Source organism: Hetaerina americana, unplaced genomic scaffold (genome assembly GCF_022747635.1).
Source record: "Hetaerina americana unplaced genomic scaffold, ioHetAmer1.1.p SCAF_3, whole genome shotgun sequence".
Lineage (NCBI taxonomy): Eukaryota > Metazoa > Arthropoda > Insecta > Odonata > Calopterygidae > Hetaerina > Hetaerina americana.
In genome coordinates, this window is record NW_027286874.1 from 2786731 (window position 1) to 2803138 (window position 16408).

Consider the following 16408-nt stretch of genomic DNA (forward strand, 5'->3'; position numbering starts at 1 on the left):
ACATGTTAATGGTCATCGAAACCGATTTTACGAACTTAATACAAACATATTATCGCGTATCGTTGTTCCAGGGAACGTGGAATCTTGATTTCGTGACGCAACCTTCGAACCAATAGAAGTCTAGCGGCGATCCGCACACTGCAACAGCCCGCAGACGACTGGCGCGGGTCGAGTTGCTTTTCCAGGACCTCCCACCAACTTTCCGGTAACAAATCGCCCCACTCAAGCCAACCGCCTCATTGACATCGGCGGAACTAGTTATGCATTACCCTTATTTCATGAAACGTCTCTATCGTTAGTGCAATGCTCCTCCACGTGACCTCACTGCTGTGCTGGGTCTCTTTCAAAATATTTCCCAACGACATAAATTGCCCCACTTGCACTATCTATGCCATACATTAATATAGAGCACAGAGACCTTTGTGGTCTTATGTGTTGTGGCGGATAACCCGATGAGACTGCTGTTCCATCATTGAGAAGATTTTTCGAAAACATATAGTTTTAAATCTATTATGCCTTCTTCTTGAAAATCACGTTGATATCGTTTTTTTGTTTTCCTCTCGTCTGAGACACTCGATTTTTGTTCAACAAAGGAGTGCGATCTCTTTTCTGACGGACTGATCAACGATTTCTTCCCCTCTGACTGGCTTCATCAGTTTCCCATCTACTTCAATTCCTAACCCCGCTCAATCTCAATCTCAACCTTCCTTTCGTTTCCATTAATTGCATAACTTTATTAGCGAAGTAGTTTCCAAGCTCGTGCCAGTTGTTTTAAATGTCACTGAGTATAAATGCGTGCTAATCCACCCCTCCCCTCTCTGAACGATTCGAAACTCATGCCCTGAAAAATTCTCTTCCACATCTCCGAAGTACGTAAATTGTCTTGCGCCAATTATTGCCGGCCGCCGACTGGACCGTTTATTTATCAGCATCAGTCTGCGTTCGACGGAAAAATGTCAGCACTCAACTCGATACCCATCGACCGGAATGTGCCCCGCAATTACCCCGTAGTCAGTGCAACCGGCCGTGCATTCTCTCCCCGGCGATAGCCCAGTTCCGGACCAGGCCCTGGTCCGGAAGCGCGCGTCTCATCTCTCGATTCCGAAGATCTTAATGCAGGAAATCGGATGGAGGAAAAATCCGGAGGCTTGCCTAATGTGAGCACAGAGTATTACTATCATTTTACAAAAGTTCTGTTGAGACATGAAAGACATTAGCGCGAGTGCATATGGAAATATAAATGAATAGAAATGTATGTATAAATTTTGATCAACATTGATAATCTAAGGCAAGATAAAACTTAAAATTTTTAAAAATCGTTTTACCCTCAGCAATACATTTTTTAAGATCAGGACGAAATTTTGCATAAAGGTAATGTTTAAACAGCAGCTACAGCAGATTCTAATTTCTGAAATTTTGTTACCAGATTGAGATATTTCGAGAAAATGTGGTAATCGAGACATGTTTATTTCAAGGCAAAACTTTTTGAAGTGAAAACGTCTTATGATTGGGAGTTTCCGCGTCATAACCATAAACCCTTGATTCGTAACCAGTTATGATCCTCTGGAGCAAATTTGGGTCGTCGCGGACTGAGTCCAACACCTCATTAGCACTGTTAATGCGTTGCTGTTTTTGGTCGAAATTGAGCAATTGTGGTGCGAATTTCGCGGCGAACCGTGTCATACCCAAATAAAATTGGTTAAAATCGAATGGCAGGAGCCAATCGATATGTTTAGGTCCTCGGCAACTTCTCTAACGGTGATTCAACGATTGGCCAATACCATTATCTTCACTTCAATATTTTCGTCTATCGTTGACGTGCTCGGGCGTCCGGCACGCTCTTCGTTGTTCACATCTTCTCGGCCCTCTGAGAACAATTGAGACCACCGATAAACGTTGCTTCGGTCCAAGATAGTTTCTCCATATGCCAGAGTCAACATTCGGAATGCGTCCGAGCTCTTAATTTCGTTTTTCACGCAAAATTTGGGCTTGAACTTTTCGGCCTGAGTGAGAGACACAAGTACCAACATAACGCCTCGAAAACAAATATACGTAGCCCGCAAAAATTCAAAATTCGCGATACTTTTTGAACAGATCTCGTACAATAGCAGCTTGCTGCTTTAATATGTTTGTTGAGGGAAATTGTATACAGTCAAATCTCGTTACTATACCACTCTTGCTATTATGCTACTTTTGCTCAGTCCCGACAAAATCCAATACAAATTAAATTTATTATGCCACCCCCTACTCTCGCTACTATGCCACTATTGTGTGACTGTTTAAAGGCACGAGTCGTGAAAAAGTCTGTATTTTTGCGCAGTGGTCGATTATTACACTCACGTCCCAAAGGAGAAGCGACGAACTACAGTCCAGCTGCGCACAACGTAACTCAATACATACATGCACAACAGTGACATCAATTTTTTAAAAATTCAGCCCATAATATCAGCTCAGAATTGCAAACCCCATTGTTGCCAGGACTCGAAATGTCTGTATTGCTCATCATTTAAATCTTGGGAATGATAATTGAGGTGGTTTCCCGTTGCCTTCCTCAATAGTGTTTTTAATGTGATGCCATCACTTGCTGGCCACCCCACGGGTCAGACGCCATTGCAGTCGCCTCACTGAGGAACAGACGCTGCGTGGACTACCTCCTGTCTCCCTCGTAACCTTCAACCTATCTGGCATGGGTGTCCCTACCACGAGTAATTATTATTACTCCCGCCAGCACAGCTCTAGGTGTCATCGGAATGCACAAGCCCTTCCACCACGTGTAGGTTGTAGTCAGCGGAGGGTTGTAAGGGATGTTATGTATATAATTTATATTGTAATAAATGAGTTTGCTTTTAATTTTATTAATGTTGTGTATGTTATTGACATCAAAATTCATGGGTTCGCTTTTAATAATATTGAAATGCTGTGCAACTTTCCTGTGTTGATTACATCTGTTTCCTTTGAATATTATTGTAATTGCATCATACTTTATTGTGTTACAATTTTTGTGGATATACTTTAGAATCCATGGACTTGCTTTCAATATTATTATTGTTTTTCAAGTTTTGACTTCTGTTGGCAGTACCTGAGACAGAGAAAATCCTGTGCTTTTTTACTTTCATGCAGTACATTTAATGACAAGTTACCAATCTTAAATTGTATCATTTTGATTAAATAAATGCATGCTATTCAAACACTGAAAACATAATTACAAATGGAGGAAGAATAAAATGTTTCTTTCAATGATTAAATAATAATTTGGGAGCTGAAATTAAATTAACAAAATGAAGGGATCGAGATGGTGCGGGGGCTAACGTACTGGCTTCCCACCCTGAGGGCGCGGGTTCAAATCCCGGCGGTGTTGAATATTTTTCAGAGGTATCTCGATCCCTACTTGAGGTGCTTTGTGGAGGGCACTTTGAGTGAGTACGCCGTCCGTCGGATGGGACGTTAAGCCGCGGACCCCTTGGCGCCTTTCGTAAAGAGTAGGCTAATGCCGATGCCGGGTTTCTCTCCACCCTTCATCCTTTCCTGTCCTTCCCCTATGGCGCAAATGACCTCAGCTGTCGGTCGCCTCCCCTCAAAACTACTACTACAAAATGAAATTTTTGTGCTATTGAGCATGAAGGCATTTATGAATGACTATCACCTGTACCAATGATTCAGATTGTGGGAATCAGCCATGACTTCAGACTCCCATGATAAACATAAGTGGAAGGATTGCCTATGGTGCCGATGCAGCTCTGCTCTCCTGCAGGCTCTCCAGTGCAGCAGAGATATGTATCAACATCCCAAAACCACCGTTCCCAGTCCATTTTAGTGTCCTGCATTGAAGTGTGGTCCTGCAAAAAGAAGCCATGAGGTGAAAGCTTGTAGTGTGCACTGTGAGAGGTTTGCCCATAACTGAAGAGACCGTGAACTCTGGCCTATAATGGAATCTTGCTGATCAGCATTTGCTGGAAGACTTGAGGGCAATTCCCACTGGATCAAGGTTTCTAAAACAGGGCATCTTCAGCAACCTGGAATGCAATAGAGTGCAATAATTTATTCAAAATTGACAATTCATTGTTAATTCATGCTCGACCCCCTTTATTTTTTTGCAATTAACTGTTGATATGGTGTTTATATTCCCTGAAATGCATGCAGCTACTCTCCCCGCTTACTGCTACTCTTGTCAGCCTTTCCCCATGCTCAAAGACATCTACTGCTAATTTGAAATTTTTTTAACCCCCGAGAGTTCACAAACAAATCTTTTTTTCCCTCTAGCCACCGGAAACTGCACTGACATAAGTGACCAGCAGACACTCTTGATCTGTATCTGTAATCCCAGGGAACAGTAGGAGAATGTGAAATGTTAAGTAGTTTTCTAACCTGCTAACAATAATTGTGACCATAGCCAGGCTGATTGCTTCCACCACATGGCAAAAACATGAGTCATACTTACTTGGTGCACCTTTCTCTTTTATTTTAGAGGCTTGAGTGTGGTGGAGAGGATCTTAAACAACGTCTTCCCTTGAAGCTGTGGATGAATACACTTAGTGGAGGTTGTGAGGTGAGGGCAGGATGTGTGGATTAATTGAGGAGTGACCAGACAAGTATTTGGGAAGGAGGAGGTTGTATATTTTGGGTTTGCAGGGTGCAAGGGAGCTGTATCCACCTCTAAAATAGAGACAGACCTAATTGGTAATATAAATAAATAGTTGTAGTACAAATTTTTCCTTAACAGTTGATCTATACATGACTATGAATGATTGTATGTAGGTATTAGAAGAGGTTATTAGTATTACCTTTTTGGGAAATTATTTCATTCACTTGTTTTCGGATTAATGGCTGTTGTATTCCAATTGCTTGTTTAATTTAATTTCTCTGATATTTCATAAAGTTTAATTATATATTTCTGTACAAAAGCTTTTGTTAATTTTAGTTCTCCTTGTTCTTATTGCATCGAAAATGATTAAAGTAAATCTATATTTTTTATATTGCCATAATGTTATACTTTCCCCCAGTATCGAGAACTCATTCAATGTGATTTCAAAGCTGAAGTTTTAACTCAATCATTCATAGAAACAACAAATGGTTATCTTAATGCTTATCCTAATTTAATGCCAGCAATAACAAGTTCAGTAGATTCACATTTATGTTTTATCAGGCCAAGAAGATCTTGGAATGTTCTTAATTGCCAGTTCAGTCCACCATCGCAGCACTGTAGCGAAATTTTCCATGATCATGGATTACCATGATTGAGAACACTAGTCATAACATTACTGCATATTTTATTTGACGCTTGGTAAAAATGGTTGTAATGATGCCACAACTTCATAAATATCTTTTTCCAAATTGAAAAAATCAAGAAATAGTATCCACTAACTTTAAAATAAAGTAATTAGAAATGATGATGGTTTCTAAAATATTTTTGAACATGTTTTATGAAAATATTATTTATATGCAGAAAATCCAAGAAAACATTCTGGAACAGCATTCCAAATCTTTATAAATCAGAATCATGTTCACTGTAGACTAAAATTTTGTTACCAGTGATACCTTTTTATTTCTCTTATTTTCATGCTACTGGCAGTTGAAAGCAGCAATTTTGTGTGGGAAGGCTTATGTGTGATTTAAGGGGTGCTGTGCTGGTGCTTTTCGGTAATTGGTTTTATTGAGATATTTTTGTGTTTTCTAGAGATGTTTTGTGTTTTATGGAGATGTTTTGTGTTTTATAGAGATGTTTTGTGTTTTATAGAGATGTTTTGTGTTTTATAGAGAGATGGAGAGAGCTTTATTGAGATGTTTTTGTGTTTGAACCTTTACTACATTCAAGGTTGTATGGTACCATTCATGAAATGCAAGAGCATCCACCGAAGGCTGTGATGGAACATTTTGAGGATATGAGGGGAGTATAAACTGTCAGAGTTATTGGTGAGAGAGGAGTGTATGAAATGCATACAGGTATGTTAAGGTTTATGTTCTTGTGGTGTACATGCTTTTGTTTTGAGATTTGTTTTTAGTGGTATTTTTTGTTGCATGAAAAGGGTTCTGTGGAGGATGCATGTTTGTGTTATTTCCAATAAAAGTATTTCTTCTGGATCCTTTTTTATGTCACTATCCCTCCCTTACTGTAGGAAAAACTTATTGCTTCGGTGAACTTAAGTTGTGGTGAAATTCAGGTAGGTCCCTGGCATGCAGTAAAAACTTCCCAATAATATCCAAAGTCACCATTTCATTTTATCATTGATGTCTTTTGTTTAAGGTAGGCTGTGTATGGACACAGGCTTATCATTGATACATTTCTCTACTTGAAATAAATGGCATGAAAAAAACTGAATTTGCTGTCTAATCTATCACATAAATTAGTTTATAAAATAAACAGAACAATGCTACAATATGTTCTACTAGCATTGAATCATCCCACTTATTTGGAATAAACTTATTATTGGAAATAAAATAATAATAAGTTCAAGATAACTGGTCTTAACACAATTGGTGCACTTCAAGGTATCTGGTATACAATCAGGTGATGGTACCCCATATGATATAGGCATGATACAACTTCCCTTTAGAGCACTAATGGAAACTTCTTCTGTCTGTTCTGTTATACTGATTGATTGCCAAATTAAGCTTGTTCAAGTTTGAAATGGGTAAAAGAAATACTGCATTGAATGTTTTATTCTGCAGACAGATACATTGCATGGTCAAGTTGCTAGAAGTGCATTCTAGCAGAGATAGTCTGGAAGAATCTATTTGATTTTAAAATCCAGCACTGCGACTCATTTTCGGCAACTCGGTTCGCTTCACTAGCCACCTATATCTACACCCCCTTTGCAATTTTCCCCAAAATCTCTTCTGTCCATAATTCCAATTTTCCAGCTGACCCTGTATCTTTTTTTTTCTCTTTCATTTCAGCAGCCACCCCAGTACCTGGCTACCTTAAATTACACTTCCATAATGAACATTACCATTTTTTTCTTCCCCTAACCCACTTTTCGGTGTCATTCACTTTTCCAATGGGCCTGAATACCATTATTCCCTCTTTCCTATCGGCTGCCACTCCTGACCTCGCAACCCATCTCCACACTCCCATAAATGGCCTTTGCCACTCACTCCTTTGCCTCACCTGAACATGCCTAGTTTTCAGCCGGCCCTGAATCCTTTTCTCTGGCATTACCTTCCAGCAGCCACCCCTTGAACGCTCTATATCTATGCTCCCACAAACTACTCTTCCTGCTTTCGTGCTCCCCTAGCTCCGTGTAGTGGGTGTATATTTTTATTTTCCGAAATGTGCAAAAAAATTTTATGCAAAAAAACCTTCTCCAGGGACTTCAGTATTATGTTTAGGATGACGCGAGAGGTTGGGAAACCCATAAATGTGGTGACATTTTATTTTGGGTTTACCTGATTTCTCACGCTGTCCTAAAGCCACTGTGAAATTCCTAAACAACATTTGTCCCAAAAATTGAATGCCCAGAATGATATTAAGACATAATTATAATAGTTATAATTTCCCCGCTACATGGCATTTGCCTTCACTTTTAAAGACTAGAAGAAATACAGGACATTTATTAGACAGTCACAACGAGATGGCAAATGTTGTTGTTGTTGCAAACCTTTGTTGGGTTCTCCAGTTTTAAAACCCTGGTAGTCCGTTCAATATTTTTCAATAGATAGCATATGCATTCACCTTTGTTGCACTTGTTCTTAAGTTAACTGCCATTTTGCTTTTAAATTCATGAATATTAGCTTTCTTGAGGTAAGCAGGCAGAAAATATCATGATCAAATCATAATTTATTTTCCATGGAAATACATGAATTGACTTTTGTCTTATTATAATAAAATGGAAAGGCAAAATCTTATACGTCGTATTTTTTTAAGTAATATACCAGTTAAGGTAGGTTTTGGATGGATGCAACTACCAAATAAATATTTTGTGACTCCTAACAAACACAAATATTTGTAACTGCAGTTATTGTGCATATACTCCACATTACTTTGCTTTCAATATTATTATTGTGGTGTATAGAACTGAAATTGAAATCCATGAATTGTGTATAAAAGTTACATTTGAGTTTACTTTCAAGACTATTATTGTTGTGTATATAATTAACATTAAAATCGATGGGTTCCCTTTCAATAATAAAATCTATGGGTTTGCTTTCAATATTATTGAAATGACATGCAACTTTATTATGTAAATTACAATTTTTGTGTATAAACTTCACATTAGAATCGATAGACTTACTTTTAATATTATTATTGTTTTGTTTATAATTGCCATTAAAGTCAATGGGATTGCTTTCAATATATCCACATTTGTGAATTGTGTTTTGTGCTCGCACATGACTGGGTCCGCTTTGGGAGATTATCAGGTATTTGCAAGGGATTTTTGTTTAGGTAATCTACCGGTTAAGGTAGGTTTTTCGATGGACACAACTACCAAATAAATATTTTATTACTCCTAACAAAACACAAAATCCCGCTTCCTACTCCACATCAGGTCCCTCTTCATCTCTGAGTACTTCCTTTCTCCCTTTATCCCATCCAACATCCCTATCCTATTCCTTCCCTTTCCTCGTTTGCCTAACAGTCTCCCCTCTATTACAGTTTCCAGCATCCCGCTGCTGATCAATACTCCCTTCATCCATTTTTTTTCTGCCTCCATAGGATTTCTCCCAACAAACCCCTCTCCTCGCCCACCATACCTAGTACTTCCTCATTTGTTTTCTTCTCTGTCCATTTCTCCTTCTCCATTCTTTTCCACACCCACATTTCAAAAGCCTCCAGTCTACGTCTATCCTCCTGCTTTAATGACCACGTTTCCGCACTGTACATAGCTATGCACCATATCAAAGTTTTCACAAATCTCTTCTTAATATCCTTACTCAACGTCCCTGTCATCAACTCCCTCCTCCTTGTGAAAGCCTCTTTTCCTAGTGCAACTCTTTTCCTCATGTCCCTACTTCTTTGAGTATTTTATTTTTATACTAGAAGTTTCAAATATGTGTTCAAGTTATATAAATGCCTAAAATAGTGAAACCATCTTTCTGTATTCCCAGATTGAATGTCAATTCTCTCAACTTGAGACATAATAAAAAAATTAAAGTGTTTTTCCTCAAAATAAGTTTGTTTTAAGCAGATTTTGACAGCATAAAAGGTTTGTAATAAAGTCTAGGTAACAATTTTTTTTTGATGAATGCGTGAAGTGCTGAATTCAGACTGTTGGTTAAGTGTGTGCATGACCGCAGATCATATTGACATTGATAAGATGACAGTGCACACCATTATCACTGAAAATTTGGCGATGTGAAAGATCTGCGCTAAACTCTTCCCTAAGGTCTAGAGCGCTTTAGGCTCCAAGGTAATGGAATAACTGATGAAAAACATCATCACGACGATTCCCCAAACTCATTACAGTCCCAGCTTGGCACCAGCAGACTATTTTATATTCTCAAAAATGGAACTCTCCCTCTAAGGTAACTGTCATGGGACCCTAATTGCCATCGAAGAACCTTGTACACATACCCTTCAAGACCTTCTGGAATGCACCAACCAGAGCCTTTGAGTCATAGAAAAACTGCTAGCCAAAGTGTGTTGATGCTCACGGGATGTACTTTTTAGTATTTTGTAAGTATTTTGCGATATTGTAGCAATATCTGAAATTAATCTATTATTCCGAAACTTTTCTTGATAATTTTTAAACAAACCATGAATATATACAGAAAGTGCAGGGGGTGAAGGGGAAGGGGTCGTAAAGTGATGGGAAGAAGGATGAGGGGTAGAGACCACTACATCCAGAAGATTACAGGCTACAACATGTTTTGACATCCAAAATTTAAAAGCTTATTTCTTCCATATCCTATCTATAATTCCATCGATACAATGCTTCAACATGCTGAAAGTTTTTATGCCTCTAGTCTTTTCAATTCCAATTTTTGTTCATTTCCTTTATTAATCCATAAAATGATGCTTAAAAAATGCCAGCACTAAGAATCCCACCACTTGATTACGTAGGATTTAGAATACAATACTTACCTACATTAAAAACATAATCATCCCCAGCATGAAAGGCTTAACTGTTTTCATTTGCTTGTTTAGTACACAGGACTCAAAAAAATTAATGAGCCAAGTTTTATTGCAATCGCTTTTTCGTTAAATCAATAATGAGACCACATTTACTTTAAAAATTTATTTCACGCATTATATCATTTGTAACCATTTTTCTTCCAAGAAGAAATACATACATTGTAAGAAAATATATCTCCAACATATAAAACACCACTAATAATGAAAAAATAAAAATATTACTGTGGTTGGGTCCAATATCAAATACAATACAGAGAGCTTCATCCAGAACTGAAAGAAACACTCCGTACACAATGAACACCAACTTGACTTCCTGATTGAGAGGCAACCTATGCTCCATCTCAAATCTGCACCACAATTGACAATTGTGGTGCGCCATTCTCCCCAACAGTCCTTGGCACCAAAGGAGGAGCACCTTTCCCCACAACATCCGCTAACGCCATCTTGTTGTTTTGTTTCTTGGACTTCTTGTTCTTGCCTTTATTTTTTCTTTTCTTTGACAAAACCTGCCTTTCCTTGGCCTTCCCACTACTACTGCCATCTTTCCTAATGCCACGTACACAAGGAAAGAAAGGATTTTGTATGAAAGATTAAAATATCAAGACAAAGGTATTGTGAAATGGTTAGTGGACCGTGAAGTTTAAAAAAAAAGTGAAATGAATGAGGAAAGAATGGCGAGAAAAGTTAGTGAATGTGATCTGATGAACGGGAGAGATTGAAATGCCGGAAATATGCTCATTCCAGATTATTATGCTTATTCCTAAAATATGCTTTTGGTTAAATATGCACAAGATACTTCAGCCATTTGAATAATTTATGAAGAGTATTCAGAAAATAGGCCAAAGAGAGAGAGAGAGAGTTGAGAGCACTGGCGGTTACAGGAATAGCAGAGCCTGTTGAGAAACCTCCAGAAATAAAATGAATTGAACATAATTGTATTCTGTGCCATAATTACCAACACTTCCATTTCTCCCCATAGGAATAGAAACAACAAAGATATAAACAATGCATGTAAAACAAAGTACAAAAATTATTATTACTATCATCAGTAGTTCACCAAATAAGGTAGGATTTAAATGGACACAAGCTAACAAATGGTGCAGCAAAAATTTCCTTGCCACTACTAACAAAACAACCCGGCATTCAACACTACAATAAGCCCACCCCTCTTCAATTCCACACATGTACTCCCTTAATTGCATCCAACATCCCTATCCTATTCCTGCCCCTTCCTCATTTGCCTAACTTTCTCACTTTATCACAGTCTTCAACATTCCACGGGAAATCGACATACTCTGCATCCATTTTTCCTGACTCTTTTTGCTTTCCTCACCCACTTTTCAAAAGTTTCCAATCTACCCCTATCATCCTGCTTCAATTAGCCTGTTCCCTTTAATGACCATGTTTTGTACAAAACCACGCTCCATATCAAGGTCTTGACAAGTCTTTTTATTACATCCTTACTCAATATCCTTGCCATCAATTCCCTCCTCCTAGCAAACGCTAGCACCAAAATAGAGTTTAAATTCCAAAGATTGTACGAGTCCATGACTTAACACTACAGGACAATGGTAAACAAAGGAGGATTAACCTACCCTATGGTTGAGTTTGCGCAACTTGAACAGTGGTCTGTTATGGCAGATAATGCCGCAGTGACACGGTTTCCATTTATAGGAAAATGTCAATAACAGATTAAGACAATCTAATAATGGTAAGAAAGGAATTCACAAGGAAGGTTGCAGAAATTTAATATCTCATTTCATTAATTCTCTCTCACTTTAAAACCTAAATTAGACATTACCTGACAACTTAAAATATCCAATTTATTTGCCACTATTCTTGCATGATAATATCTTGGTCACAAAATCACTATTACCTTCTCCTACATATTACCCTGAAAGCCAAAACAGTTCCACCTGTCAAGGGTCTATAAAACTTTACCTAGCAACCAATGAAAATTGATAAAAATATGAATATTCACCTTATATAAGTAATAATATGTACTTTGAAAAATTATGCGCAGTTAGCTTCTTACTCTAACATGAACATTCAATTTCATTAAAAAACATGACATATTCATACATATGATAACTACGATTTAAAAATGTCTCCTAAACTTACCAAACTCCTCATAAAAAATGAAAATACCAAAAACATTAATCCTACTCAAGGAGGACTTTTACATAATCATGATTTGGTCACGTAACAGAAGCACTGAGGGTTTTAATCAATGAAAAATTGGTATTGCCATGAGTAAAACATGAGTAGTAGTTTTTATGGGAAGCGACCAACAGCTAAGGCCATTTGCACCATTAGGGATGAATGGGAAAGGAAGGGTGGAGAGAAACCTGCTGTCAGTTAATTCTACTCTTGTCGAAAGGCACCAAGAGGTCCACAGTTTAACGTCCCATCTGACGGACGTCATACTCACTCAAAGTGCTCTCCACAAAGCACCTCAAGTAGGGATCGGGATACCACTAAAAAATATTTGTTGCCTTCAGGATTTGAACCAGGGCCCTCTTGAAGGGAAGCCTGTATGTTAGCCACCACACCATCCCAATCCCCATAAAACATGAGGTATATAACAAAATGGTCAGTTAATGAAGATGACATTATTCTTCAAAGGCTTCTGAAATGAATTACGATACTGAGGAGTATTATGAGGCATATTCGCAAAGGAAGACCTGTTTTCTTACATTTAAATATTTGCAGGTTAGAACAAAGTGCATGCATGCAGTGCCATCGATTGAATGTTTCTGAAGCCACTCATGCAATTGTTTTGATTCAGCAGTTGTTTGCCTGTTGGGGAATGCATTTCCCCTGACACTTGAGAAGTGCATGCTGTGAGTAAAAGGATCATCAACTGCCCACATTCATCGAAGTTGTGCCAAGAGTATGGAGCTACACTAAATAGTGATGGAAAAATTAGACAATAGGGTCAAGACTTCAAAAATGTCCAAACTAATGTGCATGATGAATAGCAGAGTAACAGGCATCCAGACCGATGAAATTAGTCACAAGTGGACCAAGAACTACGATTTTAATGGTGATTGATGAATGTTGCTTTGGCTGATAAATTTCCTCTTGTTGGGCATAATACTTTTCACACAATTATGAAAGAATAGCATGGATTATACAAATTTTGTGTAAGTTGGGCATTAAAAATCCTTTCTGACCACAAAAAGCAAAGAATATGGTTAGCTTGAAAGCTTACGTAGACAGGCTTTTTGATCACCCACCCTACAGTCCTGACCTTGCATCCAGTGACTATTTCCTCTTCTTGCACTTGAAACAGTGACTTGGGGAAAAATGGTTTTAAGATGATGAGGAACTCACTGATGAGGCAGTGTGTCACATTCCCTACCTGTGTCTTTGGGGGCGGAGACCATGAGTTGCATGTCCATGTGATGTACGTGTGTAAGGCTAGCGCAGCATCATGAAAAAAGCTTAGAAGTGAATGATGATTACATGGAAAAGTGAAGTAGAGAGTTTTGGGTAACCAAGTTAGACAAAGGTAAATATTACACATTTAGGACAGCATGGCAAAAAGAGGATAATCTGTAAATCTGAAAAATGGTTTACATATCTTAATGTAGGATGTGCTGATTTTTGGGCAGAGCTATGAAATATATCGAGTTTGACAGGGCTTAATTCCAGAACATATAAAAGACCTAACTTGACTGGCAGGCCTCAGCTAATTATAGTAATGATAAGGCTTCAGGAGTAGGGAGACAAATATTTAGAATAAAAACAGGGCAAAGGTCAGTAAGAAGACAAAATGATTAGGGCATAACCAGACCATATCACTTCAGAAGATGGTAGGGCATGAACAACATACTTTCAGGGCTTTCAAGTGATCGAAATCGCATCATAAATAAGGGAAGGGAAAGAAAGTTGTGAAACTGGCAAAGAAAGGTAGGAGTGAAATAACATTTTGGAAGATTAACAGATATTTCTGTTACTAAATCTATTTATGCTTCTTCAATTGAAACTGAAAAGAAGGCTGAATAAGCACAATGACTTTCAAAGAAGCTTGAGAATGGCAAAAATTCATATGTCTATAACTTACAACATCAAATAATGGTTAATGGAATTCAAATTTTAAAACCGCATAAAAGAAACTGAATTTGATAAAATTAGACTGGATGATTTTTGAAAACGCAAGAATCTGCATTATAACAAAACAATTTATTAAGCGAATGACTCATTTCCTACTTTTTTCTTTCGGCTTTCTCTCACTTTTACCAATTTTTTTTTTTTAAAGTAAAGAGGGCAATGTACTTCTTGAATGAGTGGAAATATTGAAATTCCCTATCCTACTGGAAGTAGGTTAGAAAAACTTAACATTTTACACTTTTAAATTGGCCAAATACTTTAAATGTTCACAGTGAGGCATCTGAGCAGACTTGTATCTGTATTGGGCAACTGTCCAGTGTGTGCCAGGTTGATGCCTCATGACAGCCCAAGGAGTGTGATTCAGGACTTAGAGGAACCTAGAGACACACACAATGGAACTGCTCATTCCATCCTTAAGGCCCAAATGCACAACCATAATTTGATATTAACTCTTACCTCACCTATCAAGAATACCCTTGGGTTGATTGCTGAGGTTGCAGTGACATAATTTCAAGTATTTAAGGCATTTGATCATATTTTGCAATATATTGGACCAGAACCCCACACATTAACATGAAATTTCAAATTCGAATACGATTTTTGAAAAAAATATCCAATACAAAAATTTTACTTTAGAAGCAAGCTTAAAGCCATGATTGCACTTTCAAATGTTAAACGCAAGTCATGAAACCAATACCTACATTTTACACCTACCTCATCCCATAAGCACCCCTCCATTTCATCTTTTTGGTTGATCTGGGTACTACTGCCATTGGCCCTGCAGTCTTCACCTTAGGTGGTGTCACCATCTTCAATACAGTTCCTGTTCCTTCAAAGTTGGCAGCAGGAAGCAAGCAATTCAACAAAGACTCTTGCATGGCCATTATCACATTTTGGTCATCACGAATTTTCTCCTGGTTGAATACGCTCTGTAACATATCCATTGCCAACCGATTCAACCTTCCAATCTCAAAATTATTTACTCTTATAACAATGTCCAGCCCTGTAGATAGTTCCTACATGTTGTATCTTTAACTTGGAACGAAAGATCCTCTCCTCACAACCTACCACATCCAATTATTTCTGGGTCGTCAACGTTCAACGACCTTTCACAGTACCTTGCACCAAACTCAAACTTGAAAAAGAAACGAAATAAACTTGGTAAGATGAAGTTCAAGGGATGACACAAGTGATGTACCATAGGGTGTCATGTAATTTTTCAAAGATGAAAGCACCTAATGCTTCACACATCAGAATGACCAGCAATAAACTAAATACCTCAAAATTGTAGGGAATGAATTTTCTCAATAAAAATTGACACGGTCACGGCATCTTAGTATTAACACTTAGGCAATACATCTCACTTAACGTTTCTGGGACCTGGATAACAGCAAATTTCTTCACAATCAGCGTCGAGAATAAACCAAGAGGCAGTCCATGCAACAGTCCTAATGACAAAAGAAAACCCAATATACGTCAAAATGCTATCAAATGACTAAATGCAAAAAATATGAACGAAGTAGCCTGATGAATGTTGAGAAGTTAAAACCATTTGAAACTCGGTAACGAATATTTTAGCACAATCTGTTGAAAGAAAATATTCGTACGTTACAGGGAGCACACTTCTTCGTTAATGAAACTATGGACATCTATGGTTGAAAAGATTACTTGAGCTATTCTTTTCTTGCAATGCACTATTACTACGATTAATTTAATTTACCGGTATTATCACTGTCTTAGTTCATGTTGCAGTATCCCTATAAGACATTACAATTCAAATCGAATGACACCATGCAGTAGTACCAACGATACGATGGTAGTTAGTACATTGAACAGTGAAATAGAAGTAACATAGATTGGTGTGCTTAGTTGGCTACTTTTCGCCTATGGCAGTATCTATAAGATGCATATGCAGACACTCTGGTATTTGTTCACATCGTAGAGCTAAAACGAATCACCATTCATACCAATTAGTAAATAAAGTAATCTCAATAGTCATACGGGTGGTACGTTTATGTGAACAGTCATTGATATGCACATCTTCATGGTATGACCTGCGAGATCAAACGCGGTTGATTTCAGCGAAAACTCATTATGTGTTATGATTCTTGCTCATGCCGATCAAAGAAATAATCATAATATAATGAATAGAGTTGAAATAGGTAAAGAGCGCATTCAATAATCTGAAAGAGATACGGCGGTACGAAAATAGTCACGTGGAAT

The 16408-nt window shown here is 37.8% G+C and overlaps 1 protein-coding gene across 2 annotated transcripts; it reads right to left on the minus strand.

The window, feature by feature from the left end:
- Positions 1-10208: 10208 nt before the first annotated feature.
- On the minus strand, positions 10209-16189 carry LOC139690714 (uncharacterized). 2 transcript variants are annotated; one of them, XM_071588229.1, is made up of 4 exons: positions 15793-16189; positions 15464-15633; positions 14900-15320; positions 10209-10615 (listed from the first exon to the last, which is right to left on the minus strand). In XM_071588229.1, the coding sequence occupies exons 3-4, from the start codon at positions 15127-15129 to the stop codon at positions 10411-10413; spliced, it is 435 nt and encodes a 144-aa protein (XP_071444330.1). In that variant the 5' UTR covers positions 15130-15320; positions 15464-15633; positions 15793-16189; the 3' UTR covers positions 10209-10410. The 2 variants fall into 2 exon arrangements, with proteins under 2 accessions (XP_071444330.1, XP_071444331.1); XM_071588230.1 differs by having other exon boundaries at positions 14900-15633; positions 15906-16189.
- Between the last annotated feature and the right edge of the window lie 219 nt (positions 16190-16408).